We start from the raw sequence: 24340 nt of genomic DNA, 5'->3' as shown, positions 1-24340 counted from the left end.
TTAAGTACAGACATCTAGAACAATGGAATAGAATTCAGACTTCAAGGGAAAAAACCCATACGTCTACGACCAAATGATTTTCAATAAGAGTGTCAAGACAATTTGATGGGAAAGAACAATCCTTCAAAAAATGGTGTTGAGACAATGGATATTCATAGGCAAAAGAATGAATGTGGATCCCTACCTCATACCATATACAAAATTAAATAAAAATGGAACAAAGATCTAAATGTAAGAACTATAAAACTCTTTGAAGAAAATATAGGTGTAAACTTCATGACCTTGGAATAGAGATTATTTCTTAGACATGATATCTAAAGCACAAACAATTAAAGAAAAATAGATAAATTAGACTTCATAAAAATTAAAAACTATTGTGCTTCAAAGATCACTATTAAAATGTGAAAAGATAACCCACAGGATGGGAGAATATATTTGCAATTTATATTTCTGAAAGAGTCTAGTATACAGAGTCTACAGAGAAGTCTTAAAACTCAACAATAAAAAGATAGTTAATTAAGAAATGGGCAAAGGATCTGAACACACATTTCAACAAAGTAGAAATACAAATAAGGTAATAAACACATGAAATGATATTCAACACCATTAGTCATTAGGAAAATGCAAATTAAAACCACAATGAGATGTGACTTCACATCCAGTAGGATGGCTATAATCAAAAAGACAGACAATAACAAATGTTGGGAGGATAAAGGGGAAGTTAGAATCCTCATAAATTGCTGGTGGGAATGTAACATGGTGCAGCCACATTGGGAGACAATTTTGCAGGACCTCAAAAAGTTAAACAGAGAGTTATCTGATGACCCAGCACTCCTAGGTATATACCCAAGATAAATGAAAACATATGTCCACACATAAATCTGTACCTGAATGTTCATAGCAGCATTACTAATAATAGTCCAAAAGTAGAAACAACCTAATTGTCCACTGACTGATGAATGAATAAATAAAATGTAGTGTATCCATACAATGGAGTATTATTTGGCAATTAAAAAAGAATAAAATACTGATACATACATGCCACAATATGGATGAAGCTTGAAAACATGCTAAGTAAAAGAAGCCAGACACAAAGGGCCACAAGTTATATGAAGCATCTATAATAAGTCCATAGAGACAGAAAATAGATTAGTAATTGCCAGTGGTTGGGAACAAGTGGGAATGGGGAACCACTGCCAGTGGGTACAAGGTTTCTTTTTGCGGTGACGAAAATAATCTGGAATTAGAGAGTGGTGATGGTTAATGCTAAAAAAACCAGTGAATCATACATTTTAAAAGAGTGGATATTATGGTATGTGAATTTCATCTCAATTAAAAAATAAAGAAAACATGGAGTCATAACAACTTTCCTAAAGCATTCTCTATATGCTTCCTGCTACAGGAGTTATCAAAACTGGATTGTTAATAAAACTGACACATTTCTGTGTCTCCTCAACCAGTCTTAAAAGATGCTTAAAGTTAGAATTTATTAGAAAGATTCTGTTTTCCTAGAGTCCAGAATAATGCTTAGCAGAACATAGGCTTAAGGTATTTAAGCAACTGGAATGAGTTAGTCGTTGCTGGAATGAGGTGAAAAAGTGGTGGGATTTGAGACCCTAGAGGTCAGCAGCATCCAGATAATGGCTGGGCCTAACATGAAGAGTCATCTGAACTTTGTCCTGTAGGCACTGGGGAACCCTTGAGAGTTTTTAAGCTGGGGAGTAAAATGATAACATTTGCATCTAGAAATAAATCCCTCTGATGGCAGAAAGATGGCAACAAAATAGAAATATTAAGTTAGGAGGCACTGAGTGACCATAGACTTCCAATCAAATGACAAAATACACCCAGGCATCACAAACCCTCCTCTAACTCTCACCCCTAAGCCAACTGAATTGACTCATGAAAAATAAAAACGTTTGTTTTTTAATTCACATTGGAACTAAGAAGTGATATTATGGGTCTGTCACAACCTGCAGAGGGATACAAATTGGAAGACACCAAGAGCCAATTCCCTGTAATGATAGTGAGGATGGGATATATGTTATAGTAGGTAGGTATGGGTTCTGCCAAAAGCCATTAATCACCCTAACTTGGAAAGCGAGGGTAGGATACTAGCTAGAGGAAATGTGCTTCACCTCTCCCACTTCCTAGTTGTGAGGCACCAGTCTCAGAAGCTACTGTATTGGAAGTCTCTAGGTGAGAAGAAGCCCAACCAGATTGTAAGCCTGCTAGACCTGGGAGGATAAACTAGTAAGAACCCAGATGCATGCATATTGACCCCCTGGGGTGGCAGCTAAGCCAAACAGAAAATTAAATTCAGTAAACCAGACCCTGGTTCAGATGTTTTACCCAGCCTGAAGGAGACAAATTTCCTCTGCTGAAACAGCCTGCAGCCCCAGCTCTGTCTCCCCTCCATTCAGGTCCTGGGACATTGAATTACTTAGGTAAACTTTTATCAACCATTTCCCAAAGATAAAATCCAGGGAGTAAAATTCTAATAGTATTCAGGTGAGGGGATTCTCCAGTAAGAAACCAACACATTTGCTGGCAAGCCTCGGGACTGGATTTGTCCTTTTGGTTCATAAACATTTAATAATTAACATGGGATTGTGAAAATATTATATAACCTAAAAACGTGGAGGAAGAGCATCATTCAAGACGTGGAGCATGAGGATATTTGTGAAAGTACTATAAGAAAGAAGATTTAGGGGGTTTCTGTTTTCATGTTGTATATAAAATTTTAAAAAAACACAGGGAATTGATTAAATCAAAGGCAAAAGATAAAACTCTAAGGCAAGAGGGATCTGGCTGGACTGAGTTAAAAAAAGATTGTGAGAAATATAACAATAATCAAAATGAATTTAAAACAATTAAAAATAGAGAAGCTGCATTACTGTAAGTCAAATTAATCATGTGGACAAAGTTGAGAAACCTCCTCTAATGCAAAGAAAAAGGACAAAACTATTAACATACTGGGAAGATGATGGATATAAAGAAAAGAAAATGGAAATCCTACATATGGTGCACCTTAAGAAGAGAGAAGAAATAGAACAGAAGCAATAATTAAATTAAAAAATAGAAGGAAGCTTCTTCCAATGAAAAAAGACCTGAATCCAGAAGATAAAGGACTCACATGTTCTATACAACATAAATGAAGAGACAAGATTAGTTAGATGTGTCCAGGCAAATCTTTACAATTTAAATGATAAGTAGGGGGCTTCCCTGGTGGTGCAGTGGTTAAGAATCCGTCTGCCAACGCAGGAGATATGGGTTTGAGCCTTGGTCCGGGAAGATCCCACATGCTGTGGGGCAACTAAGCCTGTGTGCCACAACTACTGAGCCTGAGCTCTAGAGCCCAAAAGACACAACTACTGAGCCCGTGTGCCACAACTACTGAAGCTTGTGCGCCTAGAGTCCATGCTCCACACAAGAGAAGCCACCGCAATGAGAAGCCCACCCACTGCAACGAAAAGTAGCCCCTGCTTGCCACAACTAGAGAAAAGCCTGTGCACGCAGTAACGAAGACCCATCACAGCCAAAAATAAATAAATTTACAATAAATAAATAAATAAATGATAAGTAAAGAATTCTACTGCATGCAGGATGGAGAAAAATAACCTTAAAAGGAGCAAAAAATGAAATAGCCTCAGACTTCTCTACAACAATGAGTGACAGACTGCAATCAAGAAAACTGACGAAGTTTTTGGGGAAAATATTTTTATTCGTCATGAAGACAGCAAAAATATCCTCAGACATATACGAATTTAGAAAGTATACCACTATGTAGCTATCGTGAAAAATTTACTCAAATTCATGAGGACAATTGGATTTCCACATTCAAAAGAATGAAGTTGGATCCCTACCTTAAACAATACACAAAATTTAACTCAAAATGGATCAACGACCTAAACATAAACACAGTAACCATAAAACTCTTAGCAGAAAACATAAGGGAAAAGCTTCATGACATTGGATTTGGCAACAGTTTCTTGGATATGACAGAAAAAGCATAGGTGACAAAAGTAAAAAGAAATTGGACTATATCAAAATTTAAAACTTGTGCATCACAGGGAGATCAGCTCCATGCTTTGTGACAACCTAAAGGGGTGGGATAGGGAGGGTGGGAAGGAGGCTCAGGAGCTAGGGTTATGGGGATATATGTATACATATAGCTGATTCACTTTGTTGTACAGCAGAAACTAACACAAGATTGTAAAGCAATTATACTCCAATAAAGACGTCAAAAAAAAAACCCAAAAAAACTTGTGCATCAAAAATCATTGTCGGGCTTCCCTGGTGGCGCAGTGGTTGAGAATCCGCCTGCCGATGCAGGAGACACGGGTTCGTGCCCTGGTCCGGGAAGATCCCACATGCCGCGGAGCAACTAAGCCCGTGAGCCATGGCCGCCAGGCCTGCGCGTCCGGAGCCTGTGCTCCGCAATGGGAGAGGCCACAACAGTGAGAGGCCCGCATAGCACACCGCAAAAAAAAAAAAAAAAAAATCATTGTCAAGAAAGTGAAAACACAATCCACATAATGAGAGAAAATATTTGCAAATCATATATCTGATAGGGGAATGACATACAGGATATATAAAGAACTTCTACAACTCAGCAACAACTAAAAAATGGGCAAAGGATGTGAATATCATTTCTCTAAAGGAGATCTACAAATAGCCAATAAGCACATGAAAAGACGCTCAACATCACTAATCATTAGGGAAAAGCAAAACAAAACCACAATGAAGTACCACTTCACATCCTTTAGGAAAACTGTAATTTTAAAAATCAGAAAATAATAAATGTTGGCGAGGATGTGGAGGAACTGGAACCCTTGTACATCGCTGCTGGGAATGTAAAATCATGTAGCTGCTGTGAAAAATAGCATGGCAATTCCTCAAAGAATTAAACATATAGTTACTACCTGATCCAGAAATTTCACTTTCGGGTATTGTACTCAAAAGAAATCAAAGTAGGGACTTGGGACAGATATTGCACACCCATGTTCATGGCAGTATTATTCACAACAGCCAAAAGGCAGAAGCAATCCAAGTGCCCATCAATAGATGAATGGATAAACAAAATATGGTATATACAAACAATGGAATGGTACATGATGTTAGAAAGGAAGGAAATTCTGACAACATGCAACAACATGGATGAATCTTGAAGACATTTTACTGAGTCAAATAAGCCAGTCACAAAAGGACAAATATTGTACCATCCCACTTGTGTGAGGTACCTAAAGTAGTCAAATTCATAGAGTCAGGAAGTAGAAAAGTGGTTCCCAGGGGCTGGGGAGAGAAAGAATGGGGATTTAGTGCTTATTGAATAGAGTTTCAGTTTGGGAAGTTGAAAAAAATTCTCGAGATGGATGCTGGTGATTGTTGTACAACAATGTGAATGTACTTAATGTCACAGAACTGTACACTTAAAAATGATTAAAATGGTAAATTTTATGTTTATTTTATCACAATAAAAAACACAATTCATATAGAAAAAGATAGAAAATATATAATATAGCAAGAAAACACATAAGCCAGAAAACATAAGATGACAGAAGCCCGAAATATCAATTATGACAATAAATATCAGTGGGTTAAACTCCCTTATAGACTTGCATATGGAACACAATCATTTCAATTTTCTGCTATTTTTAATAGGCATTGTGTATATGTAGTAAACAAGTAAGAATCTTCATGTACCATTACTAACATTAAGAATAATCATATAAAGCATAAAATACTAGAAGTCCAAAGAGAATTTGGCATAAACACAGTTGTGGTAGGAAGTTATAACATTCCTGTTTCAGTCCCTGGCAGATCAAGTAGGCAAAAATTAAAACAGAAACATGAACAGTCTTATCAAGTGCTTGTAAAAAATACAGAAAAATCATGGCAAAGAGAATCTTAAATATTCTAAAAAGAAACTGTACTGACTACATATTTTGACCAGTGCAAAACAACAACAAAAAGTAATAATAATTATATAAAAATAATTCCAACTACTTGGAATTTTTAAAAAAATAATTAAAAACAACAGAAACACAAAGACACTTTAATCTCATCAAGTAAAAAGAAGACAATTACAATATACAAAATAGGAATCAGAAAGATATAATCACAGATATAAAGAGATTACTCTGTTAAACCACATACCAATTAATTCAACACCTGAATAAAGCGGATAATGTCCTAGAAAAAAAATTAATGAGGAAAATCGACTCAAAAGAAGTAAGAACATTTTAAGGGCAACCACTATAGAAGAAATGATAAACCTGTTAAGAAGGTGCCAGGCTCAATTTACTGGTGACTCTTTTAAACTTCCAGGGAATATACAGTTCTCATAAATTTTTTTACAGAGCACCAGAAAAATATAGAAAATAATTCTAGACCCATACATCTAGACTTTACAAATGAAAACATTTGTCATTTTTTGCTACTGATTTTTTTTAAAAAACTGTAATTGACACAATACTACTCATAAAGTTGAAGTCTCCTTACTTTCTGCCTTTCCCAAGCCCCATTCCCTCCCACCCACCTCCCTTCTTCTGCCTGAACAACCCTGACCATGCACGAGCTCTGGATCCTTACGGGCTCTGAGATAAAGGTGGCATTTTTAATCTGTGGGGGTAATATGAACCACTGAGATGAAAGAAAAATGCTCAGCTATTCAGGAATTAAAAAAAAAAAAAGCCAGGCTCCTATATCCTTTCATACAACAAAATAAATTCCAAGTAAATGAAGGAGTTACATATAAAAACAAATCACAAAAGAAACCAGAAGAAAAAGGAGATCAACATTTATCTAAACTTGGTATATGAAGAACATATGCTGAATGTCCTGAAAACTTTAAATAAAAATTAAAAACTTCAAAATTAGAAAACATAATTCCACAATATAGAATAAGCAGAGTATCCGAGTAGGCAATCCATAGAAGAATAAATACAAATGGTTAATAAACATTAAAAAAAAAAAAGCCCGGGACTTCCCTGGTGGCGCAGTGGTTAAGAACCCGCTTGCCAATGCAGGGGACATGGGTTCCAGCCCTGGTCTGGGAAGATCCCACATGCCGCAGAGCAAGTAAGCCCCTGCGCCACAACTACTGAGCCTGCACTCTAGAGCCTGCGAGCCACAACTACTGAAGCCCACGTGCCACAACTACTGAAGTGCGGGCACCTAGAGCCAGTGCTCCACAGCAAGAGAAGCCACCGCAATGAGAAGCCTGCGCACCACAAGGAAGAGTAGCCCCGTTCACAGCAACCAGAGAAAGCCCATGCTCAGCAATGAAGACCGAATGCAGCCAAAGATAGATAAATAAATAAATAATAAAAAATTTAAAAAACGATTACATCTCTAATTACAAAAACTTGCAAATTAAATTCTAACAATGAGACACTCCTTCATCTGGCCCGTCCCCCAATTTGATAATTTGGCAATTATTAGAAAAAGGTAATAGTGCTTAGAAGCCTGTTGGAAATGTGGCCCTCATGTACTAACAAGGGCAATGTAAACTGTAAACTGAGACTGCGGCCAGAGCACAGTCTTCCTGAGCACACCAACAGCCAGAAAGAATCCTCAAGAATCATCCCCTCTCCCTACAGCCCAGAGAATGGTGCAATCGGTGTTGGTGGCTTCCTCTCCCCAGTACCCTTATAGAGCTCTAGATGGGAAACACATACACACACACACCCTAATTGCCTCTCTGCCACACTTACCCTTCCAAGCTGGTTCCAAAAGGGAAAGAGAGAAGATCTGCGGTCCAGGTCTAGAGAAAATTGATTTTATAGTCCTTCCTCTCCGCCCACCAGGAGGCGACCCTCTCCTCCCCAAACCAGGATTCCTCAGGAAAGTGGGAGGGGAAAGGGGGAAGGGAGCTTACAGATCTTCAAGGAAGATAAGAAGGAAGTGGTCTTACAAAAGTCTTACTTTCTCAGTTACATGATTAGGTGGCAGATGAACTGGACCAAATTGAAAATATGTTTTCTTGAAACATTCCTTATCAATTTCATTTTTGGAAAAAAATATGGCATTATGAGAGTTCACTTTTTTTTTTAACTTTTAAAAAAAATGTGTGTATTAAATCCTTGTTTTAAAATCTTTGGCAGTTTCTAGGCAGTAGAATTTACTGAAGCCCTCCTACTTGGCAGCTGGGGTTTTACATACACAATACTTAGTAATCAGCACAAGGACTTATAATAAAAATGATATTATTAATATTTCATGTTAAAGAAAAGGAAAATGAGAAAAAAAAACTCTCTTGATTCTAAAACCGTATTCCTGTGATACTGTGACGATTTCAGAGGGTACTTAAAATATCTTTTGGGAATATTCTGAACTACTCCAAAGCTAAAAGTTATTAAGAATCAAATAAAGAAGTTTAATGAGGAATGTGGGGGAAAAAATGGTGGCAGTCGGGAAGGCCTGGTCTTTACACTGGACTTTTAACTGATAAAGGGAAGGAGTATTTACAAGAGGAAATGTTCAGGTGTCCCTTTGCTGATAGCGGCATGCTTACTCTCCCTAGATAACAGGCTTTAGCCTGTTTATTAATTTTAATTGTTGGCATAATTAAAAGCATAGGGTGAGGGACAGCTCAAAAGTTCCATAACTTAGACTTCCTTGAAATCACTATCAAAAGCCTCAGCCTGTGACCTCACTGCTCAAGAAATTTTTCATTGAAAAAGCAATTCATTTCTGTCACTAGCAAGTTTCCCAAACTTGGATCCCAGAAGCTGTCTCAATTTCACCAAGGCCTTTTCAGCTTTGTAGTATTTAAATCCCTCTGGGAAGGCTCACAGCTTGAGAAACCCACCTCACTGATCTTTGACATCTCCAAGCCTACGACAATGCCTAGTACACAGTAGGCGCTCAGTGAATTTTTCTTGAATATATTTGGTGAAATGGTAGGTTAATAGTTGCCCTAAAGTGAATAATGAAAGTAACCTCAAAGGGTACTCCAGAGATATGGAGAATTTTTCCATCTTCTCTACGAGATCATAGCTGGATTTGCCCCATTAATGAGAAGTCTGAATCTTGATGAGCTTCTGAATCCACATTCTTGACTGACAAATGTATTCCTTTACTGATTTAATTGTGAAGAGAAAAAAAAAACATCAATGGTTCTAAAATACAGGGAGAATCATTAATTAGAATCCTTAAAATGCTCTGCCTCCAGAAAGAGCCTAATCAAAATGTCTGGGCCTTGGCATAAGACAAAATGGGATCTAGACCTAACACTGCCTCTTGTTAGTTGTGACCTTGAAAAAGTTATGTAATGCCCCTAAGCTTCATTGTTTTCATCAGCAGAGCAAGAATTATACACTACCTAATAGAACTGTTGTGAGAAGTTTAAGACATAACCACAGAATGTATTGACATGGTGACATGGTGCATGGTACTCAATGCATAGTAGTTATTATTACGATCATAGTATCATCAAACAGCCTATGGAAAATATAAGACCTGGCTAAAATTTAAGAGCCCCTCTAGAATTGTAGCAGTATAGTTTAGTCACTTAAGAAATGACCTCTGGTTGGTGGGAATGTAAATTGATACAGCCACTATGGAGAACAGTATGGAGGTTCCTTAAAAAACTAAAAACAGAACTACCATATGACCCAGCAATCCCACTACTGGGCATATACCCTGAGAAAACCATAATTCAAAAAGAGTTATGTTGGGGCTTCCCTGGTGGTGCAGTGGTTGAGAGTCTGCCTGCCGATGCAGGGGACACGGGTTCATGCCCTGGTCCGGGAAGATCCCACATGCCGTGGAACGGCTGGGCCCGTGAGCCATGGCCGCTGAGCCTGCGTGTCCAGAGCCTGTGCTCCGCAACGGGAGAGGCCACAACAGTGAGAGGCCCCCCGAAAAAAAAAAAAAAAAAGAGTCATGTACCACAATGTTCATTGCAGCTCTATTTACAATAGCCAGGACATGGAAGCAACCTAAGTGTCCATCGACAGATGAATGGATAAAGAAGATGTGGCACATATATACAGTGGAATATTACTCAGCCATAAAAAGAAACGAAATTGAGTTATTTGTAGTGAAGTGGATGGACCTAGAGTCTGTCATACAGAGTGAAGTGAGTCAGAAAGAGAAAAATACCATATGCTAACACATGTACATTGAATCTAAAAAAAAAAAAATGGTTATGAATAACCTAGGGGCAGGACAGGAATAAAGATGCAGACATACAAAATGGACTTGAGGACACGGGGAGGGGGAAGGGTACGCTGGGACAAAGTGAGAGAGTGGCATGGATATATATATACTACCAAATGTAAAATTGATAGCTAGTGGGCAGCAGCCACATAGCACAGGGAGATCAGCTCAGTGCTTTGCGACCACCTAGAGGGGTGGGATAGAGAGGGTGGGAGGGAGGGAGACACAAGAGGGAAGAGATATGGGGATATATGTATATGTATAGCTGATTCACTTTGTTATAAAGCAGAAACTAACACACCATTGTAAAGCAATTATACTCCAATAAAGATGTTAAAAAAAAAGACTTCTGAAGTTAGATAATCCAGGCTTTGCCAACTATTAGTTGCCTGACTTGAGGAGGTGACTTAGCTAGGGCCTCAGTTTTCTCATCCATAAAATGGAGTCCATAGTATATGTTTCATAGTTTTCTTCTGAGGATTGGCTGTACCAAGAAATATAAGCTGTTTAGAGTGATGCTCAATACATGTTTCTTTTAACCCAGCACTAAGAATAGGACACAGCACATAGTAGGTACTCTAAATATTTTATGAATAAGTAAATGATTTTTTTCCCTGAAATAATCTTTTGAATACAAAGAAACTAATTAAGGAAATCTTTTGATCTTTTGTGCACATCTTCCTAGGATAAACTTGAAGCTATCTGGATGGTTTGAAAGAAAATTTAAAGACGTACAAAGCCTAGGTGGTCACTCCACTTCTCACTGGATATCATTTTATGACACTTTTGTCAACAAAACTTGTTAATGATTCTGTACCTCTGCTTAACTCAAATACTTTGTTCCACAAGACAAAACAACACTACCTTTGCTCTCTGATTTTCTTCCCCAAATTCTCTGCTGCTGTCCAGGTCTTCAACTTTTTACCAAGTCATTCTTTCCTTTATCAGTTAAATCCTTATCAAGCCTCATCTCTCTCCTGATGGACTGGATTGGGAAGATAATAAATTCTTTCACTGTGAGAAATGCATCTGCTATGCTCTGACTCTGCTTTGATATCGGCAAATCAATCAGTATAGAATTCTATAGCTCAACAGCATCTGAATGCATTTTCTGGCCTTGAAGATGCTTTGGAACCTACTTACCAATAACAAATAGTTTCTGAATATGGCAGGATGGAGAAGTAAGTACAACTAGCCTAACTGTCCAGCATTCCCCTTAAGCTTTACTCTGAGTTGTTTTCAGGTGTTTATTCATTCCTCTGACAAAGCATTCCTCTGATAAATCAAGGAAAACTTATATTTTAGTCAACATTAGAGCCAGCTTCTGAATCACCTAGCAAACAGGAAAATCTAGACATTGATCCAACTCCTAAAAACTTTTTTTCTTACTGGGCTGATCCCTCAAGCACCTGGAATCAAATTGACAGCATTTCTGAACTTCTTACATGTTGTTTCTACTAGATGAATTATTTTAGGAGATCTGAATATTACAATATTGAAGGTTATACCAAAAATTCCTCCAAAGAATAACCTCATAGGGTAGAATGTGTCTCTATGGGGAGAGGGAGGTGCCTCAGTGAAAAGAAAAGAATCACCAAATTAAAATTATTCTACAACTCAGTGGGAAGAATCGTATTTTAGTAGTAAGTCTATAAATACATGGACAAGATTGTTATTTAATTATCAACTCTTCTTTGCTTACTTCTATTTTCAAGGTAGACATTTTAGACCAAGGTAGACATTTAAAAGGGATCATTTCTCTCTTGAACATATTCTAATCCTAACTCTTAACTTTGCTCAAAATGGTGATTTACGTAATAGGAATGTTAACGTGGAATGAAGGTTTTTCTAGTTTCCTATGAGTAATTTTCTCAGAGCTAAATAATCCATAGACCTTCTTTTCAAATTGATCTTGGGGAAGAGTATCCCATTTGAGAATATTACTTGATAGGTCAGTTAAGCCAATCTTGACTACCTGGTGTCCAGGTATTCACTCCTTTAAAAATTTAATGAATGCCTACCATGTCCCCAATACTGTGCTAGCTCTTAGAATTACTAAGATGAGTAAGATACAGCCCCCTTGGTTGCTTTTGAGTTCAGTGTACTGACTGAGCTCATAGGAAAGAGAGGTGAGGGATTCATGCATTTCTTTAAAAATATCTGAATGCCTAATAAACACTGGGTCCAGTGTTATGGGCAGGAGTGTAGTAGGAAAAAAGACAGACATGTACCCAATTTTCATAGAGCTTATGGCTTAGTACGGAAGACATCATCATTTATTAAATTACACAGTAAGTACTATAATTATGGAAAAGTATAGGATGCTTAAGAGCATGTAACAAAGGTAGAGATAATAACAATTGATTTTGATAAGAAAACTACTGGAAATTGTTAAGATACAGCAACAAATAAAACTCAGAAATAAAGTCTTAGTAGGTTCAAATTCTTTTGTAAGCAGTTCATTCTTTCAAACAGTAACTGGAAGACTTCAGGCTTACCCAGCTGGGTCTATAAACTCAATAATAAAAGTAGATTTGAGGCTGTTACCTGTGGTCTGGGTCCAGCTTCTCTTGATAATGACTAGGTTTTCCCATAAAACGTACAATTATACACTGATGACTCCAGCAGGTCTCATCTACTCAGAAAACTTTAATGACACACACTTAAGACACCTGTGATAAACCGAATACTGGCCCCCCAAAGATATCCACATGCGAATCACCAGAACCTGTGAATGTTACCTTTTATGGCAAAAGGGACTTTGCAGATGTGATTAAGGATCTTGAAATGGGGAGATGAGCCTGAATCATCTGGGTTGGCCTGATGTAGTCACAAAGGTCCTTGTAAGAGGGAGGCAGAAGGTCAGAGTGAGTAGAAGGCCGTGTTAGACAACAAGACTGGAGTGATGTGGCCAGGAGCGAGGAATGCTGCAGCCTCTAGAAGCTGCGAGAGAAGCTGCAAGAGACAAAGGAATGGATATCCCCCAACCACCCCCCCCAAGAACTCAGGAGAAAACAGCCCTGCTGACATCTTCATTTTAACCCCTTACAATTCACTTTGTTGTCTAACCTCCAAAACTGTAATAGAATAAATCTGTGTTGTCTAAAGTTTGTGGTATTTTGTTATAGCAGCAATAGGAAACTAATATAACGCCCGATTACTTATATAAACTAAAAAGGGTCTTGGGAGTCTTTATGGAAAAGTTAGATTGGCATTTCTTAACCACCCGTCTATTCTGCTGCCATTCTGCCAGTAAAAGCAAAATATTCTTCCTCTTCCTCCTCCCCTCTCTTGGTTAAAGTATCTGTTCAGAGAAAACTATAATGGAAAACTTAATGACAATAAATAGTACGGGAAGGATATTATTTGAAAGTGAACTGCTGCTCTCTACCAATTTTCTTCCCTGTTAACTTCAGAATTAAGTTTTCCAATCTAACTATGCTGCATTAGAAGCAAGCATATCATAGACATAACAATTCATTTCAATTCACCATTCTTCTATTTTCTATTTTCAGGGAAATTAGTGGGGGGAGATGTGAGACTTTAAAATATTTGGGGATCATCGTCAACCTGTTTCCTTAAGAAAGATCATCAATACATGGTGAAATGCTGCCCTTGATGTTACTAGTATTTCCTCAGAAACCACTGAAAGAATCAGAGCGGTTGACGGAGGTCATTTGGCAGATCACACTCCAGGTGCAGGCAATGTAAAACACGTTATAGTCCCTCTTATATTCATATACATATAACTTGATCCTGCTACACAATTAAATAGATGCATGCCATCTGCAATAGCCAATAGGAAAGCAAACATCCTATATATGGTGAAATGAATCTCTAATAATTAAAGTGGCTCTAGGAAACAAATGAATCTATTATATTATCACCAGCAAGCATATTGTAGCTTCTACAATTTTAAAACCCTAATCTGACATGACAAATATTTACCATCTTTCAAGTGCTTCCCAGTGCTGAACAGTTTACCTCTCCGGATCCACTCCTCGACCTATGGACTGTATCAATAGGCTTCCTTCTGCATACTTCCTTCTGTTCTGTGGTTTCTGGAAGCTCTGCCTACATATTGGTAAATCATTCATTGATTAAACTCACTTCCAAACTGAGTGTGCATTTTTGCCCATCTTACACAATCATTTCACTCAGTTTCTTGAAGTTATATTTTGAAGCAAAGAAATTCCATCAACATGTATTCTATTCAAAATCAATTGTTCTGCAAGATCTAGACTTGTTATTTTAATACTACTTTGACTATATCTGCCCTTGACATTTTTCAACAAATAAGTAATCTCTTCTAAGCTTTGTATTACAGAGATCTAGGATCTCAGCTGAGAAGTCCAAATGTTTCCACAGATGCAAAGCTCTTTCTTTTCCAAGAGAAATTTAGATCTATAGGGAAGAGGAATAACTCATTTGGGTGGGAATAACAGTGAGACTTGTATTTCTGCAACAGAATATCAAGTCTTGACTGTAAAGTATGGCCTAAAAAGCATCTGAATCTCTTTAACTGGCAAATACTCCTATCACTCTTAAAAATTTAACCGTGAAATAACTTTGATGTAGCAAAAATTTTGTTTCACTTTTTCCAACTGCTTGGTTTGATTTGCTTATGAATTGTGAAATCACTTTGTGTGTCTTCACCAACATTCTAAAGTAAAATATAATACCATAGAAAATACATTGCAATGTATCTAGTATTATTTTATGAAACATTTCTTGGTGATATATATATATATATATATATATATATATACATGTGGATATATATATGTAGGTTTGTGTACTGTATATATATGTGGATATGTATATGTAGGTTTGTGTACTGTGTGTCGCACAGTGTGAAAGTTTCCTTAAAATTTTAGTCAAAATATCTGAAAACTCTTCCATGACATATATAGAAGCAAAATTCCTGTGTCATAGAACATTTACATTTTTCAACCTCACTTGCTACTGATAATCTAGTTGATGAATAAATTTATACTATCAGGATGTAAATAAATTCCTTTTTTTTCATATCTTCAAAATTTGGTATTAGCCTCTTTTTTTCTCTAATCTAATGGATTTTACATAACTTAATCTTTTTTCAATTTGCATTTCTCTGATCCTCTACTGAGGCTGAGCATCTATTAACTGTGAACTGCCTAAAAATATTTTTTGTAAACTTTCTTATTGTTTCTCTTTCTTATCTGCACTAATTCTTTCTATATTCTGATATTGATTCTTGGTTTTTTTTACAGCAGTTGCAAATATTTTCTTCCTATCTATTGCTTTTCTTTTAACTTTGTGGTGTGTCTAGTCATACAGAAAGAAGTTTTAAATTTAGATGCAGTGAAACATATCAATCTGTCTCTTTAAAAATGATTTGTGATTTTTACTTCTTGTCTGAAAAATCCCTCAATCCCCTAAGGTCATAAGAACATTCTCCTATACCATTTTATAGTTGTTTTAAAGTTTTGACTTTTTCCATTTAGGTCTTCAACTTATTTGGAATTTTTGTTATGGTGAGAAGAAGGGTCCTAATTTAGTTTTCTTTGATATGGAAAACCAGTAGTTCCCACATCAATAATTGAATAGTTCGTTCTTTTCCCACTGATTTGTCATGCCATCTTCAAAAAATGCCAAATTGTTATATATGTTTGGTCTTATTCTGGGATCTATTATGTCCTGTTGATCTGCTTATCTATTGCTACACTGACACCACGGCTTCAAAATCTAGGAAGTTGAGTCCCTTCTCCTTGCTCGTATTTTTTGGGATTGTTGAATACTTCCGAATAATTACTTTTCTTTTTTTAAAAAATTTAATTTAATTTATTTATTTTTGGCTGCGTTGGGTCTTCGTTGCTGTGTGCGGGCTTTCTCTGGTTGCAGGGAGCAGGGGCTGCTCTTTGCTGCGGTGCATGGACTTCTCATTGCAGTGGCTTCCCTTGTTGTGGAGCACAGGCTCTAGGTGCACGGGCTTCAGTAGTTTTGGCACACAGGCTCAGTAGTTGTGGCTCGCAGACTCTAGAGAGTGGGCTCAGCAGTTGTGGTGCACAGGCTTAGTTGCTCTGCGGCATGTGGGATCTTCCCGGACCAGGGCTTGAACCCATGTCCCCTGCATTGGCAGGCGGATTCTTAACCACTGCACCACTAGGGAAGCCCCAAATCATTATTTTTCTTTACTAGAATTATTTTGCCAGGTTCTATGCAAAAGATCTTGTTAAGATTTTAATCAGTATTGCCCCTATCAACATCTCTGCTGAAACTGCCTCAGCAAGACCAAATGCCTCTATCCCTGGAGACCCCAGCAGGAAAAAACGATGCATCACAAATATGGCCTCCACCTCACCCCCACCTTCCAAACTCCATCTGAATCTGACTGATGGAAACATAATTGCACCTAGAAGCCTAGCTGCAAAGGGTGTTTGGGAAATGTACATCTTAGCTTTAAAGCCTCTGCAGTACAAGAAGACAGAGAAGAACCAAGGGTTTTTAAACTACAGTAGGTCATGAAGTTTAAAAAAAGTTTACTAGTGGGTCACAAGTGGCATTTTAAAAAACAAAATGGGACAGAATATAAGCTATCAGGGTACCAAGCAAGAATAAGCATGTTTCATGAAAGTTTTCTGTATATATTTTAAATATATATATAGTTAAGTATTGTAAGGCGAGGAGAAAGAGACAGAGATTAGAAAGAGGTGGAGGAACAGGGAAGAGAAAGAATATGTAAAATACATTTCTTATTGTGGTCATTATCAAGAAAGTCTGAAGGTCCCGGGAAGGTGAAGAGATGCCTTAGGTCAATTCACCTTACCTGCTACAATATCCCTTATACTGCTAAGGAAGTTTCCTTTTACTCCTTGTCTGCTAGTAGCTTTTATTTTAAATAGGTGTTGAATTTTGTCAAATAATCTTCATGCATCTATTGAGAGAATCATAAGATCTTTCCCTTTAACATACTACACAGATGCATTTTCTAACAATGCAGTATCTTTGCATTTTTCTCTTTCTAGAAATACTTTTATAGTTATCTTTTGTACCCACTGACTCCCTAACTTTGCTACAGCCCCTGACCCACATACCACCCATAATTTCTAGCAGATTCTATATTTGCTCAATTTGTCAAAGATGTTACTGTGTACATCCTGATACGTTCTGTAAGAACAAAAGGTCTACATTTTACAATTTTTTATCGTATTCACAAGGAATCAAAATACCTGCATTTTACTTTGTTAAAAAAATCCTTTATACATGTCCAATTTAAGAACTAATAATCTAGTAAGAATTAGTAATGGAAGAGTAAGTCCTATTAGAAAGCTGCAGTTTAATTCAGTTTAATTAGTAGAGAGAATTATTTCAATATGTTTTCATTAGGAATATGAATCTATTAAAATTACCTTTATCAATTTGACCTCCATAAAAATATTTGCCCAGATTACATTTACTTAAGTAGTGTCCCAGAAACTTTCAATTGCTTATTTGTTGTATTTTATTTATTCATTTTTAAGTAGTGAAGAATGTCTACATTTCTTGAAGTCAGCCAAATGACAAGTACTGCATTTTCAATGGGCAGTGGTTTTAACTCAACAATCAGGAAACTACAAAATAGTTTCTTTCAACATATCCATGTGGTGCCAGGATTCTGGACAAGCTGTTGATAAGACCTTTTGACTAGGGAAGCCCTTGGATTTCTTATGTGTCTTATGGTTTTCTTGCTGCTTTTTAGGAGAAAAGATATTTAATTTTGAACACAATCAAAAATTTTAAAGGATACCTTTTACAAATCATCTGAACAAACAAAATGTTACCTATAAATTAAGTGTTTTCCAATAATTTAATCAATACAAATATGCTCATGTGCACCATCTCTACAATCACTATTTTTCAACAGTTAATAGCAAAAGGAAAATATGTTTTTATAAAAGGCAAAGGGATGAAAAAACAGTAATTATTATTTTTTTAAATTAATTTATTTATTTTTGGCTGCGTTGGGTCTTCGTGGCTGCACGTAGGCTTTCTCTAGTTGCGGTGAGCAGGGGCTACTCCTTGTTGTGGTGCGCGGGCTTCTCACTGAGGTGGCTTCTCTTGTTGTGGAGCATGGGCTCTAGGCACGCGGGCTTCAGGAGTTGTGGCACGCGGGCTCAGGAGTTGTGGCTCACGGACTCTAGAGCGCAGGCTCAGTAGTTGTGGCACACGGGCTTAGTTGCTCTGCGGCATGTGGGATCTTCCTGCACCAGGGCTCAAACCCATGTCCCCTGTATTGGCAGGTGGATTCTTAACCACTGTGCCACCAGGGAAATCCCCAAAACAGTAATTATTAAACTTTGCCAAAAGACCATCTAGGAATAAACAAAATTTAGTGACACATCTGACGTGAGCAGCTGATAGCCCAGCCTTAGCAACATGTGTTCAAACTGTGTACCCTTCCCTCCTTTCTTCTACCCTGGAGCTGGGAAAAGAGAATACACAGGGGCAGAACTAATGGAATCCTCAATTATCTAGCCAGAGGCAGAGGGAACCCTAGTGCCAATAGAAAGATGGATTCCCAGTTGGTCTTCAAAGAGAACAAAGCCATGACACTGGTTGTCTCTGGGTGTTGGACCTATGAGTAATACATTTTTAAACTTCTAGTTTCCACATGTTTTTATAATGGGATTATTACTTTTATAATGCAAAGAGGGCTCCAACCAACCAAGAATCACCTATGTGTTGGTTTCTTGTTTTACGTTTAACTTCACGATAAAGAGCTTCTAAGTGTCCTTGTAAGATCTTCCTTTCTTCCTCTCTTGATGGTGGGTAGTGTCTCCATTTCCCAGAGAAAGACAGCGAGATTCCACAATTTGGGAGTTTGGGTCAGATTTGCCTGTGATTTACAAAAATGATACTGGGAGGAGTTCTACAATTTCCCTGACGGCTATAAACAGTAATACTTACTGTGTTCTGGGCATAGCAGCGAGAAATAAACAGTAGTAGAGATGACCCCTATTTATAAAGAGCCCAATACATAATCAAGGGCATGAAGACATAAAAATACTTTAACAAAGGTACAAACTGGTATAGTGCAAACCAAGAGGTCAATGGAAGAGGACAGGAGAGGGCTGGAGCCAATGCAAGGTGAGTCCTCCAAGATTCCCAGAAACAGACTCCGTGATGACTTCTCTTTATCTCCAGTGAAATTTCTTTTTCTCCAAGGGATTAATAGAAATGGAAATTCTGAAAACACAGAAATTTTCCCAGTTGGGAAAGTGACCTAAAGCAACACTGTCCAAGCTTGTTGACTCCAGGTTAACACTCCTATTTGAGATAATATTCAGGTTTCATGGGAAACAGTTTCAGCACATGATTTTAGGAAACTGAGTACGACTTTTATTTATTTGAAAGCTAGCAGTACTTAATGAAAACCAACATTTACTAGGAAATTACTGTGCCTTCCATTCTAGCTAACCAAACAGGCTGGAGCTGATCTAGGACTAGAAGAGTTCAAGTTCTTAAATGTTGCCCAAGTCCCTCCTTGCACAACACTGAAAACAAAACAAACAGAAAATTGTGAAAGATAATTTTCTTTTCTTCCTTATTAAAAACAGCACTTTTTTTTCCTTTTTAACATCCGAAGTCTTGACATGTCAATTTTTAACTGCCCTCCTCCCCCTTTATAAAACTTCGTCATTTACTGGGCATGGTTTGGAAGTTATTGCTGGTACTAGAATCTGAGATGGAAATTTTTCTCCAGGTGCACACAAGTGGGAACTGAAGAAATTACACAATTCGAGTATCAAAGGGAGCTGCCAGGGAGAGGCAGCCACACCTCGGACTCTGAACATTACTCTGGTGCAGCTGGCTTTTCCCAGCGGGTCATCTGTGGGACTGACTGAAAGCACAGGGAGCTCAAGCCAATCACTGCGCCAGGAACCAAGCTGGGGCCCAAATTTCATCCACTGGGATGAAGGTGGAAGGCCTCAGGCCACACAAATGACCTCTCAGTGCTTTTCTTCTGGCACAAAAAATGAATAAAATGCTAACACCAACCTGCCTCAAAAGATTCCTGGTGAGGAGCAACTGAGAGGGGCGGATGTCAAATTTGGTGGACAGATTACGTGTTAATGGTGAGAAGAAATTTTACATATTTGCCTTCAGGTCACAATGAAGTTGAAAGGCAACGTAATCAAACTTCTAGAAACAAATGAGCTTACCACTCTGGCATGTGGACTTCAGCAATCTGGCCAGAGGTCATGATTTTGAGCTAAACCCGAACTGTGGGCTCTTAACAACTATTCACTTGATGCAGTGATATCCTGTTTCTTGAAATCTCTTCTCCAACTTCCTTGGTGCCTAAAAAACATCAGGCCACACTGAATACCTTCGATGTTTCTTCAAGCCTATCTTTCCACAGCTCCCTTCAGTGTCCTGGGAGAACCTGCCCTCGTTGGAGGCAGAGAAGATGACCCTCTGCATCTGAGGAGGAAGCTGGGACACGTCACTTGATCATCTGTGTCTCTTCATCCGCATCGTAAAACTCTTCCTCTTCCTCACTCTCACTCCCTAAAGGGCTCTCCTTGTCCACAGACTAAAGCAGGAAAGGAGAAAAGGACAGGGAAATGATGTCACGACATTTCTAAAATTAAATTACTGTCTAGCGTTCAACTGACAAATGTACTCTGATGACATTTATTCCCCTAAGAATTAGCCCCTATAGTGTTCTAAGACAGCTAATGAATCATCTTTATTTCTCTGACAATCAACTGCTATCAGATCCCACCTTTTTTTCTTCCAGCAGTTTTGCTCAGTTCTATTTAATATAACCAGATATTCCTTTTTTTTTTTCCTTTTCCCCCAAAACTATCATCATCCGAATGGTAAATCTGAATGATTAAGAAAAATTCCATCATACCTGAGGGGGATCCAAGGTCTGTAAAGATAACGCCTCCTCCCCCAGCCTCCGATATGAGTACACCTGAAGGTCAGAAAACGTCTCTAGCAATGGACTGTTAAGGGTTTCTGGCAATAATAAACTCAGGAGGCCTGAGGTCAGCCCCGTGGCTCCAAAGACAATGAAGGGTAAAGACCACTGCACGTACTTCTATGGGGGCAGGGAGTGGAATGAAAACAAACAAAAACTCAGTGTTAGTTTCCTAGCAGATGACATCAGCAGTCTTATGACCCAGGACCTGCCATGTTTACTGTCCAGGTCCTGCCTCCTCACTAGAATACACCAGAAAGCCCGTCTTCTTTCCCCTTTGAGAATTACCCCAGGAAACCAGTCAGTCCTCGGGCACAGAGACAGGAGTGAGTAGATCAAAAGGACAGCGCTGGCCTGTGGAGCAGACGCAGCAGACTGTTCATGCACGGGCTGGGGACTGTGGGGAAGGGGCTTGGCTGTCTGAGCAGGGCAGACACACGGCCAGAGTGCGTGGTGAGTCAGACACTCAGCTTCTACTCCAGGTGAGTGGCCTGCAGCACAGCGGTCTCCACACGCAGGAGACACCCCGCATATTTGCTGACGACAACGAACTTTAACGTTCTCGACCCTGGAATGGGCCAAACAGTCCCACATATGTGTTCTGATTCACTAAGCACCAGAACTGAGAGGCACGGGGCTTAAAGGTGTAAACACTCTACAAAGAGAAAGGCCTAGAGAAACCTATACACATGGTTTGGACATGGTAGCGGGCCGGTCCAAAAGACGTTCTCAGGAAAATTTAAATACAAACATACAATTTCAAAGATAACACCAAGGTTCTTGCAGGACGGGGCTCTGGGGGATTTCTGAGCTGATTACCATTCCTGAGTTCCTGCACAGGAGCCACTCAGCTTTATCACCTTCCGGTTTGGGCTTCCAAATACGGTGGCTAGTTAGGATGTCCCTTTTGATCATTTTTCCTGATTTTTCAAAGGTGAAGAGATGATGGAGGAGGAGAGGGAGGCATGGGGAGGGGAGAGGAGGGGGACGAAAAACTCTGACGTCCGGCCCCCCTGCGTGCAAACACGTGCCCAGAACTGTGGGCTGTTGTTGAATCAAGGGGAACGTTCACCTCTTCTCAACTTAGTGGGACTCAGGGAAGACACAGCGCTGGGTGTTATAATGTTCTAGGACAGCCATCCAAAGTCGGGCATCATTAATGATAAACACCTAGCGTTGGACACATTTTGCAAAATGGAACTGATATGACTCCTTCATAAGAAGGGTCTTGTGATCTAAAATTGAGCATGATAGTGGGAAGCAGCCGCACAGCACAGGGAGATCAGCTCGATGCTTTGTGACCACCTAGAGGGGTGGGATAGGGAGGGTGGGAGGGAGGGAGACGCAAAAGGGAAGAGATATGGGAACATATGTATATGTATAACTGATTCACTTTGTTATAAAGAAGAAACTAACACACCATTGTAAAGCAATTATACTCCAATAAAGATGTGGGGAAAAAAATGAAACACAGAGAAATACTCAGAAAAAGGAAGTGTATCCCACTTCCTCAAGAAAAGAGTAGGCTACAGTGGCATTTCAGAGACGTCCTGTACTAGGATGAGGCGAGTAGTTGCCTGAGTGGTGAGCAATTGTCTCCAGAACAGGCTCAAAGCCCCACATCAAACCTAATCACGCTTCAACAAGTCTTGGCTGGGAAAGTCCTAGAGGAGACCAAGCAGAGACATGCACAGGGGCTCCATGGGATCTTTCTCAGAACATGGACATTTTGAGATTGGATAGAGTTTACTTTATCTCCCCTTCACCTTCTTCTCTTCTAATTTTCTCTTCCGAGTGGTGTGCTGTGCTCTCTGTTACTTAATACAGGGTACCAATGCCTACAGCATATGGTTGTGGTGACGACTGCATGATATGATGTATGTAAAGGGCGTAGCACAGAGCTCAGCACACAACAGAAACTTAGGAAATGTTCACTAATCAACTAACGTACAAATGCGGACAGGAAGGGGCAAGCTGGCATTAGCTAACTCTCCAATGAACACAGCCAATCCCTGGGAAGGGTCCATCTGCCCTCATGGATCCTTAATCTAAAAGGCACAAGGTGCACATTTGTGTCAGGCTGATCTTAAAACGGCAGCTGTTTGTTACCTCTTTCTACTCAAAAGCACAAACATTTCCAAAGCAGAGAATCAAGAAAAACAAACTAGGAGGTACAAACCAACCAGTGAGGGGATGAAGGGAGCAATAATCCCACCAACTCGGGAGAACATGGAACAAGTTCCAAGCCCAACATTCCTGAAAGGCAAAAGGAAAAGGAAAAAAAAAAGTCAGTAAGTTCTAGGGGGACAATTTAAAGACTCTAAGGGATAGTGGGCTCAGAATAACAAATCCCAAAGTGGAAGTGCAGGATGCTACAGAGCAGTACTGCCCACTAGAACTTTCTGTGATGCTGCAAATGTTCTGTACTCGCCCTGTCCAATACGGAAGCCCCCAGACACAGGCAGTTACTGAGAGCTCAATGCAACTAAGAACGAAGGACTGAATTTTTTTTGCGGAGGGGGCCTATATACGCGGGCCTCTCACTGTTGTGGCCTCTCCCATTGCAGAGCACAGGCTCCGGACGCACAGGCTCAGCCGCCATGGTTCACGGGCCTAGCCACTCTGCGGCATGTGGGATCTTCCCGGACCAGGGCACGAACCCATGTCCCCTGCATTGGCAGGTGGACTCTCAACCACTGTGCCACCAGGGAAGCCCAGAACTGAATTTTTAATTCATTTCATTTTAATTAATTTAAACTTAAATAGCCACATGTGATATTGGACAGTGCATGTATAGAAGTTGGTGCAGAAATGAGCATGTGAATATTTCTTGTTAAATGTTCTCCTGGGTTCAAATGTCTTAGGTCTCCTATCAGTTAAAACATCCATAGAAGAGCCGGGGTTTAATGATCTGAAAAGTCTGGCCATTTCTTTAAACTCAACTAATTAACTATGAAAGGATCAGGCATATAAATAGGAATTGATTGGACATTTATTCTCAGGAAATCAAGAACATTACCTTCTTGGGGAATGTGGGTAGCAAGGAGGGGGAGGAAATGAGAATGATAATGATTATAGGTAGGGTGACCGTACAGCACCCTGTTATCCTAGCCAAATTGTTAATAATGCCCACATTCGCTCTCAAAAGTGTCCCAGTTTGGAACTAAACGGTCACCCTAGTTTTATAGGCAATAGCCAGAGAAAGCAGGTTCTGGGAATAAT

At 39.0% G+C, this 24340-nt stretch overlaps 2 protein-coding genes across 5 annotated transcripts in view; both read right to left on the bottom strand.

Annotated features, from left to right (window-relative positions):
• Nucleotides 1-13609, bottom strand: part of MAB21L3 (mab-21 like 3) — a 59029-nt gene extending 45420 nt beyond the window's left edge. Inside the window, exon 1 of the mRNA XM_059058505.2 lies at nucleotides 12909-13609. The gene's annotated coding sequence lies outside the window, so the exon portion shown is untranslated. The remainder of the gene's footprint in view (nucleotides 1-12908) is intronic.
• A 4369-nt stretch (nucleotides 13610-17978) lies between these two features.
• Nucleotides 17979-24340, bottom strand: part of SLC22A15 (solute carrier family 22 member 15) — an 86178-nt gene continuing 79816 nt past the window's right edge. The window contains exons 10-12 of one of the 4 annotated variants that reach the window (XR_010840641.1): nucleotides 23298-23374; nucleotides 21050-21238; nucleotides 17979-20725 (exon numbers count right to left, since the gene is read on the bottom strand). Coding sequence is in view for 3 of the 4 variants with exons in the window: in XM_059058472.2 (XP_058914455.1) it covers nucleotides 20636-20725; nucleotides 21050-21238; nucleotides 23302-23374 (352 nt within the window). In the remaining variant the exon portion in view is untranslated. The remainder of the gene's footprint in view (nucleotides 20726-21049; nucleotides 21239-23297; nucleotides 23375-24340) is intronic. The other 3 variants (XM_059058472.2, XM_067033862.1, XM_067033877.1) reach the window with 3 other exon arrangements.

The sequence above is a fragment of the Kogia breviceps genome, chromosome 1 (assembly GCF_026419965.1).
Source record: "Kogia breviceps isolate mKogBre1 chromosome 1, mKogBre1 haplotype 1, whole genome shotgun sequence".
Lineage (NCBI taxonomy): Eukaryota > Metazoa > Chordata > Mammalia > Artiodactyla > Physeteridae > Kogia > Kogia breviceps.
This window is presented reverse-complemented; position numbering and strand designations above follow the sequence as displayed.